At 48.3% G+C, this 13,483-nt stretch overlaps 1 protein-coding gene across 2 annotated transcripts in view; it reads right to left on the bottom strand.

The window, feature by feature from the left end:
- CORO1C (coronin 1C) overlaps positions 1-12,928 on the bottom strand; it is a 95,300-nt gene extending 82,372 nt beyond the window's left edge. The window contains exon 1 of one of the 2 annotated variants that reach the window (XM_072600204.1): positions 11,807-12,928. In XM_072600204.1, the coding sequence (XP_072456305.1) occupies positions 11,807-12,758 (952 nt within the window). In that variant the 5' untranslated portion in view covers positions 12,759-12,928. The remainder of the gene's footprint in view (positions 1-11,806) is intronic. The other variant, XM_072600203.1, reaches the window with a different exon arrangement.
- Positions 12,929-13,483: the final 555 nt, after the last annotated feature.

The raw sequence follows: 13,483 nt of genomic DNA, 5'->3' as shown, positions 1-13,483 counted from the left end.
CAGACAGAAGCTCCAGCAGCCTGAACTGGAAATAGGCAGAATGAAGAATCCCTGAAACTGACATGCATGCAAAGAAATGGGGAATTCTCACCTCCATCCCCAGCTGACTTTTCGCAAAGCCCCCAGCTCCCTTTCTCTAGAAAAGAGAGCTAGCAACCCCAATTTGCCATGAGTAACCTGGAAAAAGGAGTGAATTAATCCTACTGAAATATTTAAGAAAACCATATAAATTAGAGGGGTCCGCAAGCCCCCAATATGAAAACAGGCACCCCCAAAGTCAAGTACTTGTAAGGCTGGAGCTGGAGACTCTCAGGGGAAAATGAACATGCACTCTCAGGAGTATTGATTTTTACACATCTCTCTGATACAGCAGGCCCTGGGCATGGGCCATAGTGGATAACCCAGTGAACAATTTATAGGCAGGTAAGGATGGTTGCCTCAAGAAAATTTAAAAAAAAAAGAAGAAAAAACCTTCCACCAGCCCTTTCTAGCCTGTAGATTAAAGGCGATTCAATTCAGTTTAACCAGGCATTGTGCTAGTTCCAGTCTCCAGGAAGCTTACATCTGCCTAAGTGGGAAAAACATAAACAGATAATAATATTAGCTAGCATTTACATAGCACTTTAAGATTTGCAAAATATCTTACATGGATTATCTCCTTTGATCCTCATAGCAACCCTGTGGAGTAGAAGCTCTTCTTTCCTAAATTTTATAGATGAGATAACTAAACCTCTGAGAAGCTAAGTGACTTAATAAAGTATCTGGAGCAAGATTTCAACTCCAATCTTCCAAACTCCTCCAAATCCAGCTTTCTTTTTCTTGCAGCTACCTTTTTCTCTAAAAGATAAGAGGGGTCAATCCTCTGACTTCTAGGTTAGAAATTTCCTTCTCTAAAGCAATGCTGTGGAACCAATAAATATCCCACTGGAGGCCAGAGTAAAGTCCAACTAGTATTGCCCCCAGGCCAGGGTCTTGGTGGCCAGGAGACCATGCCCATTTGGCATGCATGTCTGTTCACCTCATAGAATTCCTGCCTCTTACTACCAATACCAAAAAACAACCTAGAAAAGAAGAAGGAGGAGCCAGTTCTGAGAGAAAAGGAGAATCGGACCTGATGGGATTATGAAGATAGCATCTATTCCCTTCCCCCCACATCTTCCCCATTCCTTTCCCAATTTCAGGCACTCACCTGGGACAATATTCCTCCACAAAACACCTTCCAAAACTTTCCTGTGGCCCTGTTTCAGTGGGACAAAAGGAGATCCTGGAGCTTCCTTTCAGAAGCATAACAAGCTGTGTTGACTTCTATCACACAATTTCTACTTGTCTCAGTCTCCTCACTTTCCTCATCTCCAAAATCGGAGGGCTCCCAATGTTCCTTCTAGTTAGGCTTTTATGATCCTTCTGCCTGGGCCTACACCTGAAGAGGGGTGCTTTTTTCCCTCCCTAACACCTGATGCAGAGCCCAAAAAGGAAAGCCAGCCAGAGTCAGGGTTAAGGCATTGGCATCACTCCAAAAGAAGAGCCCACTAAAATCTAAGGTGTTCAATAAATGCCAATAAGAAAAATGACACCCCTAGATAAACTCAGCAGAAGCCCTGCCAGGTGGCACTCAAGTTTGGATCCATCTTGGCAAAGAAGAGGGTTTTCTCATACATGTATCAACCATCATTGGGCTCATAAACCATTGACCCAGAGTCTGTGTCTGGCTTGGCCAGAGCTCAGGACACCCAAGTCAGCCAATTCCTCTCCCCTGTGAACATCCAGACAACTCACAAACAGGAAACAGAAGACACGAAACAGATCAGAACCACCAAGAACCTTCTAATCAATGCAGTGAACGCCATGTACTTTGGGCAACAGAAGCTCTAATTCACAAGGCCCTCAGACCTTGCCAACATGGCAGCAAAAAGACAGAAAGGGAAATGTCCATCGATTCCCCAGTGGTGTTGTCCCATCAGTAACAAAAAGCCACGTACTACATAAAAAACAGCTGGGTGTTTGGGTGAATGTTTCCATTTTCATCTGGAAGTAGGATTGGTGTGGAGACATTCTGTGTGGAGACGTTCTGGACTTGCAGTCAGGAAAAAAAATGGAAATTTAGACTGGATGTCCTGGGGAAAATTCCCTAACAATTTTGCTATGGTTCAGTTGTTTGTCAGTCATATCTGACTCTTCATGACCCCATTTTGGGGGGTTTCTTGGCAAAGATACTAGAGTGGTTGGTCATTTCCTTCTCCATTTCATTTGATAGATGAGGAAGCTGAGGCAGATGGGGTGAAATGACTTGCCCAGGGTCACACAGCTAGGAAGTGTCTGAGGCCAGATTTGAATTCATGAAATCCTCCTGACTCTGCACTATGGCACTACCTAGTTTGAGTTGTCCAAAAGGGTCAGGGCTGCCTCAAGAAATAATAGGTTCCCTCTCATTGGAAATATTCAACAAGGAGCTGGATATACTTGTCAGGTACGTGACAGTGGGGGCTTCTGTGTGTGTAAGGTGGACCCAATGGCCCCTGGAGGACCTTTGAGCTACCCAATTTGGTGATTCTGTGAAAGGCTCCAATCCCTCCCTCTGCAGGAAACCTTTCCCTCAACCGCTGCCTCCAATTAATTCCTGCATAAATCTTTTTAAAATTTATTACTTACTTTTATTATATTTTTAATTATTTTTTTAAAGTTGTTGAATTCTAAATTCTCTTCCTCCCTCCAGCCCCTCCCCCATCCATCAAAAGGCAAACAACATGTGAAATCATACTGCATGGACCTTGCATAATTACATAATTATTTACATGTTGTCTTCCCTTGGTTGCACAATGGATGGATTGCTGGGCTTGGAGTCAGAAAAAGCTGAATTCAACTGCTCCTTCAGATACTTTACTAGCTGGGTAACTCTGGGCAAGTCACTTCACCTCTATCTACCTCAGGTTTCTCAACTGTAAGATGGGGATAATTACAGCACCTACCTTTCAGAGGTTTCCTGAGGATCAAATGAATTAGTGCCTGGCACATGGTAGGTGATTAATAAACATTCCCTTAACCCTTCCCACTTAGAACGTGGTCTTGGTTACTCCTCTATAAAAAACAAAGATGGCCTCTCTGGTCCCTTCTGATTCTAAATATAGGACCTTAAAATGAAGCTGCTTGAAGATAGGAATTTTAAAAAAATTTTTAAATTAATTTAAATTAATTAATTAAAATTAAATTTTAAAAGAGGTAGCTAGGTGGACAATGGGTAGAACGCCAGCTCTGGAGTCAGAAGGACCTGAGTTCAAATGCGATCTCAGACACTTAATACTTATTAGATGTGTGATCCTGGGCAAGTCACTTAACCCCAATTGCCCTGCAAAAAGAAAAACTAAATTAACAACAGGAACTATCTTTTGTCTTTCTTTGTGTTCCCAGAACTTAGCACAGCCTCTGGCACCTAGTATTGTTCATGAACTGACTACTTGTCAGGGATGTTTTTTTCTGGGTCAGGTTTGGATAAGATGGAGGCTGAGGTGCCAACCAAAGCTCAGTTTCTGTGATCCTGTGACATCTGGCTTCTGTTCTTGGGTCTGTCACCATTTAGCTGTACGATCTTAGGTAATTCACTCTCCTCTCTTGGTCTCAGTTTGCCCCTCAGTAAAATGAGAGAGGAGGAGGATAGAGGGGAGAACACTGAAGGGACTAGTTAGGTTCCTTTGCTGTTTTAACCACTCACTGACCTGCATCTTCTATCAGCACTCAGGCAGAGGCTTGGTCAAAATTTACCAACCTTCTCTCCAGAAAGGAAAAATGGACCATCATCTACTTTCAAGTTTCATCTGCAATATTAATACTTTCTTAAGTCTTAACAATCAGCAAAAACAATAACTCAAGCACTGATCTGTAGTATTTACTGACCTCCAAGAGGTAAATGCTCACAATGAGAAATCTGGAATCAGACTGCATGACCTTTGATAAGTCACCTGACTGGGTCTCCGCTTCCTCATGAGTATGACTTGAGAGTTGGACTAATAATCATAGCTAGCAACTATAAAACACTTTAAAGGTCTGCAAAGTACTTTATGAATATTATATCACAATCTTCACAAAAAAACCCTGGGCTACAAGTACTATTATTATCCCCATTTTATAGAGGAGCAACTGGAGGCAGACAGATGACGTGATTTGCCCATAGTCACACAACTCGAAAGGATCAGAGACAGGATTTGAATTCAAGTCTTTCTCCTTGAGGCCAGGACCATTGTGCGAGCCACTGACCCACCTCTAAGGTCTCTTCTAGCTCAAAATCTATGACCCCTGGCACTCCAGAGGCAGCACTCATTCCTCTGCATCACACTAGGTTCAGAGGAGTCAAACTTGCCCAAACAGCCAGAATGTGGCAGAGGGGAAATGTGAATCCAGATCTTCCCTAACTCCAAGTTGATCCCTCTTTCCAACCCACTAGATTTCCCTTTTCTGGGATAATATAGCTCCAGGTTTACTTTCCTGTTATTCCCTCCCCCCCTCCTAGAGTATCCCACAAAAGGATGAATTTGAAGCACACTAAGATTTCTGGGACACTCCAGAGAGTCCTCCAGGCCCTTCTATCAACACAGAGGCATTGCTTGTAACAAAGAATAAAAAGGTGAGAAAAAGGAAGGAAGTGCTACAAAACTCAGTCACACGCTCAGGTCTTGCTGTTTGTGAGCTATTGTTAAGCACCCACTGTCCTCCACCTCTGCAAAGAGGAGGGAACAAGGTGGATTTCTCATCTCTGCCTCAGGGTCAAGCTTGGGTCATTATCATTACCCATCATTCAGTTTTCAGATTTCATGGCTGTTACTGATGCTTCACTTTCCAAAGCCAAATATTGATTTCACATTCACTCTCTCTTTTTTTTTGTAAATCTGACCTGATCTAAAGCACTTGGACTGAGGGATATGATCTCTCCTTTACCTCCATCAGAGAGAGGAAGGACTGGTTTGGTTAGCTCTAGATTAAGCAATCGCACCAAAGGAGGATCGGGCTCCCAAATACCTCAAGTTCTGCAAAGTCCCTGAATCTGGGAATGGCATTGGGGCACTTCCCAGTGGGGAAACCGAGTGTCCAAAGTTGTCACCCTCATAAGTGTCATTTGAGGAGGAAAGGAAATGTGATGGCCATCTGACCCAACCCCAGCGTTTTTATTTTGTTTTGTTTTGGTTTTGGCCAAAGTTATGATTTTTTTCAGAGGGTGGAATTCCCAGTATGGAATCTCTCTCTACCATGCAAGGCAGAAACTTCTCTGAACCTTGAGGTTGCTGTTTGTTCTTTGTTCTCAGAGTACCATGACGTCAGGGAGGTGATTGCCTTGACTTGCAAGTGAATCGGGTTTAAGTGAAGCAGAACTATGCAAAGTCACCAACTTCACTTTCTCCTACAGAACCATCCAAGTCCAGTGGCCAGATGTTGATCAGGACGACTGGAGATGGCCCCAGATTAGAGCCCTGAAGATGCACGTGGGAATGTTTAATTTCTTTTTCTTTGGATCCCCAGCACCTAGCACAGAGTTTGGCACATAGTAGGTGCTTAATAAAAGAGTATTGACTTGAACTTAATTAGAAGGCTGCCTTGGGGGACAAGCATGTGGCTTTTGAGCAATGGGAGACAACCAGGACTCCAACCCCAGTAGTGTTCCTGACCCTAAGACTGACCTTCTGTCCTTCACTCTCTGTGGCTTCCAGGTTTATGCCTGTGGCCACTTACTACTTGTATGAACCTGACCAAGTCACTCTCTGGGCCTCGATTTCCTCATTTGTAAATGAGGGAGGGGGGTTAGAGGAGAAGACCTTTAAACCTCCTCTTCCCATGCCCTTTCCAGCCCTGGCTTTCAGAACGGTAATCAGATTATCGGCACTGGCAATTCTGGTATGGGCCAACATCTTATCACTTGCCCTACTATCCCAATCACCTTCTTTCTGGCTTCTCTCTCCAAAACACCCCTCCCAAGCCAGCACTCTCCTCTGTGGATTGAACCCCGCTCTTAGAACAGAAGTGTCAGGCACATAGCTTCTTCCTTCCCTCCTTTCTTCCTTCCTTCCATTGGAGCAAAGAGGGCCTTAGAACAGGGGGTGTCAGGGCTGGGAGGGGCCTTAGAACAGGGGTGTCAGGGTTGGGAGGGGCCTTAGAACAGGGGGTGTCAGGGCTGGGAGGGGCCTTAGAACAAGGGATGTCAGAGCTGGGAGGGGCCTTAGAACAAGGGATGTCAGAGCTGGGAGGGGCCTTAGAACAAGGGATGTCAGAGCTGGGAGGGGCCTTAGAACAAGGGATGTCAGAGCTGGGAGGGGCCTTAGAACAAGGGATGTCAGAGCTGGGAGGGGCCTTAGAACAGGGGGTGCCAGGGCTGGGAGGGGCCTTAGAACAGGGGTGTCAGGGTTAGGAGGGGCCTTAGAACAGGGGGTGTCAGGGCTGGGAGGGGCCTTAGAACAAGGGATGTCAGAGCTGGGAGGGGCCTTAGAACAAGGGATGTCAGAGCTGGGAGGGGCCTTAGAACAGGGGGTGCCAGGGCTGGGAGGGGCCTTAGAACAGGGGTGTCAGGGTTAAGAGGGGCCTTAGAACAGGGGGTGTCAGGGCTGGGAGGAACTTTAGAACAGGGGGTGTCAGAGCTGGGAGGGGCCTTAGAACAGGGGTGTCAGGGTTAGGAGGGGCCTTAGAACAGGGGGTGTCAGGGCTGGGAGGGGCCTTAGAACAAGGGATGTCAGAGCTGGGAGGGGCCTTAGAACAAGGGATGTCAGAGCTGGGAGGGGCCTTAGAACAGGGGGTGCCAGGGCTGGGAGGGGCCTTAGAACAGGGGTGTCAGGGTTAAGAGGGGCCTTAGAACAGGGGGTGTCAGGGCTGGGAGGGGCCTTAGAACAGGGGGTGTCAGGGCTGGGAGGAACTTTAGAACAAGGGATGTCAGAGCTGGAAGGGGCCTTAGAACAAGGGATGTCAGAGCTGGGAGGGGCCTTAGAACAGGGGGTGCCAGGGCTGGGAGGAACTTTAGAACAGGGGGTGTCAGGGCTGGAAGGGGCCTTAGAACAAGGGGTGTCAGAGCTGGAAGGGGCCTTAGAACAAGGGATGTCAGAGCTGGGAGGGGCCTTAGAACAAGGGATGTCAGAGCTGGGAGGGGCCTTAGAACAGGGGGTGCCAGGGCTGGGAGGGACCTTCAGGATGAGGTTGGCCAATCCCTCATTTGACAGGGAATCTTTTCTATTGCTTCATTTGCTTCTCCATCCATCATCCAGAACCCCTCCCTCTTCCAAAGCCATGGGGTCCCTGCTCTTTCTTTTAGGATGTAACCTAACAGAATTGCTCTAGCCCAAGCAATCATGTAACTTTCATGAGGTCCTGAGGATGCTTTCATCCATTATTCCACAGGGGACTTGCCTGTAGTCTTGCCATACAATGAGTGGTAGAACTGGACCTTGAACTCTGGGCCTTCCAATCCAGGCCCATGGCTACATTTCTTCTCCCTCCTACCAGTGCACGGTGAGGAAGGAGGGAACAGGTTCCTTCCATCAGGCTCTGGATACCAACTGAAGGACCTCCAAGACCATTGAGGCCAACTGGGTCCTTTGCCTTTCTGCTCCCTCAGAGAGCTGGTTTCATCTACCTGTGTATCCCAGTCATCTAGCACAGAGTTCTGCCTACAAGATGCCTTTAACAACTGTTCTTAGAAGGGGAGGCAGTATAGTGTGTAGAGAAGCAAGGCACTGGCCTTGAGAGCTGGAAAAATCTGAGTGCTTCAGATGTTTACTACCTGTGTGACTGTGGGCTCAGTTAACCACTCTGGGCCTCAGTTTCTGAATCTGTAAAATGAGAAGGGGGGATGTCAGATTCAATGGTCACTAAGGTCTCTTCCAGCCCTAAGTCTATGACCCTATGAATGAGGCACCATCTGTTTGCAGGAAACTGACTTTCACTGGTCTCCCACCCCCATCCCGTCAGCCGCCATTCATTCCCCTTGAGTGTTCATTATTCAGGGATGGAGGAAAATATAATTCTCCAAGCTACCCAAGGCCCACATCTGCTCCTTGTTCCCAGAGGCTTCCATTGCTGACAGTGTTTTTCATGTATGCAAATACAGACTCGGCTTCAAAGGGGATTAAGCGGCTCTGGGGATGAAAACAGGGTGGAATTACAAACCCAAACACCCAAGGCAGGTGAGAAGGCAGGCTCAAAAGCACCCAGCCCTCCCTCTGACTGCATCAGATGTTCCTAGGATGCAAGGCCTTAGGTCTGATAGCAAGAAAGAGAAAAAGAAGGGAGGGGAGGGGGAGAGAGAGAGAGAGACAGAGAGAGAGAGAGACAGAGAGAGAGAGACAGAGAGAGAGAGAGACAGAGAGAGAGAGGGAGAGGGAGAAGGAGGGAGGGAGAGAAGGAGAGGGAGGCTTTAGAAATAGAGTAAAGGATGTTTGAGACATGAAAGGAAACATGGGATCTTAAGAGAACAGAAACAAAACACCAAACTAACAACAACAAAAAAAAAACCTCACAAAAATGTTGGAGCAGGCAGAGGTTTTAGAACATAGACAGAAGGGAAAAAAACAAAACTTAAAACACAGGATGTCAGCTCTGGGAAGGGCCTCAGAACAGGGAACGGTAGAGCTGGGAAGGGCCTTAGAACAAGGGATGGCAAGGCCAGAGGGCCTTAGCATGTAGACTCAAATAACAATGCAAGTTGACTTTGGAGACAGAGGACCTGAATTCCATTGTCACTTCTGAGGTTTACTGCTAGTGAGATCTTGGATAAATCGTTTAAATTCCCCATACCGCAATACCAGTTTCTTGATTTGGATTGGAATGTAACTCAATTAATTATTCCTCCCCTCCCACTTTAAATGAATTACTTTGTTAGATAAGAACGCTTCTTGATGGAATCCATCAATCAGAAACCAGGGGGGATTGGGGCCTGTGCACCTCCTTTATTTGTAAGACTTTCTTACAATAATTAGCTTGTTTGAAGCCTAATGGTCCCACAGCTTTTGGAAGTTTGATTTTACTTTCTTTGAAAACATTTTTTGAAATTCAGTTTTTCAGTGAAAACCCACCTCTCCCAACCCGCTGAAAAAGAAAAGCCAGTCCCACTACAAACACGTACAATTAAGTAAAACAAATTCCCACTTTAATTAACCATGTCCCCTAAAAATGTTTCAAGGTGTATCGTCTTTCTGTCTAGAGGTAGATGGCATGCTTTATCATTTACAAACAGTCTATTTACATACAAAATTATAAGTTCAAACAATATGACTACTAGCCCTGAAACAGGAACAGTTCTAGGTCACAAGGGTAGGGAATCTGCCTCTTCAAGGCCACATGTGGCCTTCTAGGTCCTTGGGTACAGTCCTTTGACTGAGTCCAAGTTTCACAGAACACATCCTTTTATTAAGGGGATTTGTTCTGTGAAGTTTGGATTGGGCTGAGGGGCCTCGGACCTCACATGTACAGGTTCCCCCACTCCTGGCTAGGACACAGGCACGAAGTTGGGCCCTCTGCTTTATTTGTATTTACATCTATTTCTAGCTGACCTTGTGGTTGAGGACAAATTCAGATTACTGGAGAGGTCTGGTGTCTGCAGGAAGCTGGAAAGGAACTGTCCCCTTCCTCAGAGCTCTCCTCAGCTTGAGCTCCTAAGTGGTAAACCCTCCTGGTTATCCCTCTTCCATCCTACAGATCCCATAATACTCTTTCTCTTCCCTGGCTGCCTCCTGGGTTGCAGATTCATTCTAGCTCAGCTCTATATTATTCTACTCCTCAGGTTCTAGGCTCTAGAACCTGAGAAGGAACAGGATAATCTAGAATCTAGAGCCTTTACATTTTCATCGGATTCTGGGATCGTTCCACCTTTTTAGAGAACTTCCTTAGGATGTACAACTCTCCCATGTCTACCTCCTTGATATAAGGAGGTGGACCTGTTTACACTCAGTTGAGATTGACTGGTTCGATCAGAGTGTTCTTACTTAAAGAAAATAGTTTCTTTTGGGAGGGACAAAAGTGGGGATGGTCAATGGAGCCTTTCCTTTTGAGATCACTGTCAGCATGGTATCTGTGGGTGCTCTAATAAAACCAGGTATTCACTAGGAACTCAGGATGTAGTTACAAAAGTGTAACAGCTCAAAATCCTCAAGTAGGCTACATATTTACTAGGATAAAAGAGGCCTTATCAGAGAGAATGATCAAGCTGTGAGAGGCCTGAGAAGAGGGATATCAGGGATGGGTATGTTCTTTGCACAGGGAATGTCAGAGCTGGGAGGACCCTTAGAACAGGGAATGTCAGGGCTGGGAGGCCTTAGAACAAGAGATGCCAGGGCTGAGAGGGACCTTGGAACAGGGGATGTCAGGGCTGGGAGGCAGGTTACAGGTCACGTGCTCCAGTACCTTCCTATTATTTCTTTGGAAGCTGAGATCAGGGCAGTCATATTCCTTGTTTCTGGTCAAATAGGAAGTTAAGCATCGGAGACAAGACTGGTTTAGAACTCATTGTCTGATGCAAAAATCAGCTTGCTTTCTGCTACACTCGCATATTATCTTAAGACTGAATTGAGATTGTAGGAAGGATTCAAATGCACCTGCTTTCGGAAAATTAATTTGGAGAATTCCTCAGTGACTTGAGCAGCCCCTGGTGAATCTCCAGGAAGTCATTCCCAGCTGGTACCTGGGGACATGTTGGCTACCATTCAGCCAGGCCTCTATTTGCATCTGATCTGTTGTCCAGTTTAATGCAATCACCGGAGCTGGTCTCACACCAGTTTTCCAGGAGTCTAATGGCTTTTTTCATCCATTATACTTGAATCTCTTTAAGGACGAAGACTCCTTCTCTCTCTCTCCTCCTCCCCTCTCCCTGTCTCCATCTTTCTTGGTTTCTCCTTCTCTGTCCATCTGTCTCTCCTCCACTTACTTTCTCTTTTTCTGTCTCTTTTTCTCTATCTCTCTTTCTCTGTCTTCATTTCTGTCTCTTTCTCATTGTCTCCCTCTGTCTTTCAGCTTTGTAGCCCCAGCATTAGGAGATAAAAGACCTTCAATAAATACTTCTTTCTTCATCAGCTAATCCAAAGTCAGAGTGGGGAAAAACTCCAAAGTGAGCTAACCTCTAAATCTGACCAGGAGAGGAAAGAGAGAGAAGTGGGGGCCCCAGGCTTCCACCTCTGAGGGTCCTAGTCCCAGAAAAGAATGAGAAGAAATCAGAGATTTCTGATCCAAACGAGAAAGCATTATTAATTTGTCCATCCTTTCCCCACAATTAGGTAGAGTGGGGCTACCACTCTACCTAATTTTGGTCCTGAGTTCAAATCCCAGTACAGTTAATTACCTCCTGTGTAAGTAACCTCAGGCTCCTAGTTTGACCTCTTCTGGCCTCTGTTTTCTTTACCAGAAAAAGCGGAGTGCGGTTGTTCAAACCTCTTTGGTCTCCTGGACACTTCCCCTTCCCCCCAAGATGGCATTCTGGTGAAACTGATGGACTCCTCATAATGTTTTTCAATCCATAAAATACATGAGACGACAAAAGATAGCCATTACATTGAAATACAGTTGTCACAATATTTTTAAAATCCAGTCCACAGACCCCAGGTTAAGAACCCCAGCTTTAACGAATGGGCAAATAACATCCCTCCCCTCTCTCTGGCTTCGAGGACAGGACCCAGTCCTACACAGAGCGCTGAGTCGGGGTTTAGAACCCCTGGCCACAGGATCTCTGGAGGTCCCTTCCTGCCCTAAAGCCAATGATTTTTCTCTTCTTGCCCCTTAGCTCCTCCCTCCGTACGCCCGGTTGTAACCCCTCCCTGCCGACCACTCTTTCAGTCACTCTGCGACCTCTCACCTTTCCGGGCTACGGGTGCAGAAGGTGGGCGAGCTGTAGGGGCCTCAAAGGTTTTCTTCATGTCCAGCACTTTGATTGGCTTGTCATCTGTCCCGGACTGGCGAAGGGACATCGATGTGGTCCGCTCGTCCTCGGTCCCGACCAGGAGAGAGGGCATCGATGTGACCCGCTTGTCCTCCGTCCGGATCAGTAGAGAGGGCATCGATGTGACCCGCTTGTCCTCCGTCCGGATCAGTAGAGAGGGCATCGATGTGACCCGCTTGTCCTCCGTCCGGATCAGGAGAGAGGGCATCGATGCGACCCGCTTGTCCTCGGTCCCGATGAGGAGAGAGGACATCGATGTGACCCGCTTGTCCTCCGTCCGGATTAGGAGAGGGAGCGTCTCTGTGACCGGTTTGTTCTTAGTCTGGACCAAGGGAGGTAGTGTCGATGTGACCCACTCATCCTCAGTGGGAACTTTGGGAGAGAGCGTCGGTGTGACTCCCTTGTCCCCAGTCTGGACCAGAGGCTGCTGTGGGGCCACTTCTGGTTGACTCTCGGGGGCCCGGATCACGGAGGAGGTCACGGAGATCTGCAACCGTCGGGGCTCTGGAGTCCAGTTTCCTGCTAGGGCGCACGGCAGGCGGCTCACCTGCCTGCCACCGTCTGGCGCCCCGTCGGAGGAGCTGCTCCCCTGGCGGCTCAGGCAGCCCCGGGCACTGCTCACCACTGGGCCCGCCGGTCCGTGGGTCGCTGCCAGGCTGTGCACATGGAGCTCGCTCTCCTCCCGGATGTACACGACGGGCCCCCGCCGGGACTCCCCTCTGAAGTTCAGAGGCCGGCTCAGCCACAGAGTCTCTCTGGAGACCTGCAGGAGACTGGAGGCTTCGGGGGATCCTTCGTCCAGCTTAGAGCCCTCCCGAGTCCTATTGCACTGGGCGCCCCCCCCGGGGGGCCAGACGGAGGTCTGCATGAGGTGGCGAGGGGTAGGTAGGTGGGAGGCACCCGCTCTTTCCTGCCTTAGGCTCCAGCAGGAGGGTACCGAGACCCTCCAGTCAAGGCCAAACTCTTCTGGTCGACGCCCCGAAGTCGCGCATCCCCCCGAGAGGGCGGGGCCAGGGAGCTGTAGCCCGAACCCCCTCCCTCTCTACTCTTAGACTCGGTCCCCCTGGCGCCCGACGAAGCCCTGGAGCTTTGGGTGCTTCCAGGGGGGAGGGGTAGCTGCGGAGCTCCAGTTGGACCATCTGCTGCCCCTTGGGCGGAGGAGGGAGAAGAGGAGGAGTAAGGAGGGAGAGGGAGGCCCCTCCTAGCAGCAGCCACAGCAGCTGGGTTCCCGGAGGGGGAGTGTGAAGTGAGGAGCGGCGGCTCCCTGCGAGACGCGGGATTTGGGTCCCAGCCAGAACGAGGAAAGGAGGGTGGGAAATGAGGGGTGACATCCACAAGGCAGGTGTAATCGACGGGACCTCCCCCCACCCCGGGTTCCAAGCACCAGGAGAGCAGGGATCGCTAATCAGAACGTGTGTGGCAACCCTGTGAAGCGGTCTGGGGCTACGGGATCTGTAGATCAACCTGGGGGGGGGGGGGTCGGAGAAGGGTGCTCTGGTCTCCCCTCCCCCTGCCTCGCGAACGCCGCGGCTTTTCGTGCTCAGCAGAGCCTCGGCTCAGGGCCTTTTATGGTGTGCGAGGTGTCCTTGGCTT

Source organism: Notamacropus eugenii, chromosome 4, assembly GCF_028372415.1.
Source record: "Notamacropus eugenii isolate mMacEug1 chromosome 4, mMacEug1.pri_v2, whole genome shotgun sequence".
Taxonomy (NCBI): domain Eukaryota; kingdom Metazoa; phylum Chordata; class Mammalia; order Diprotodontia; family Macropodidae; genus Notamacropus; species Notamacropus eugenii.
Note: the sequence above shows the minus strand (reverse complement) of the source record. Positions and strands in the feature narration are given on the sequence as shown.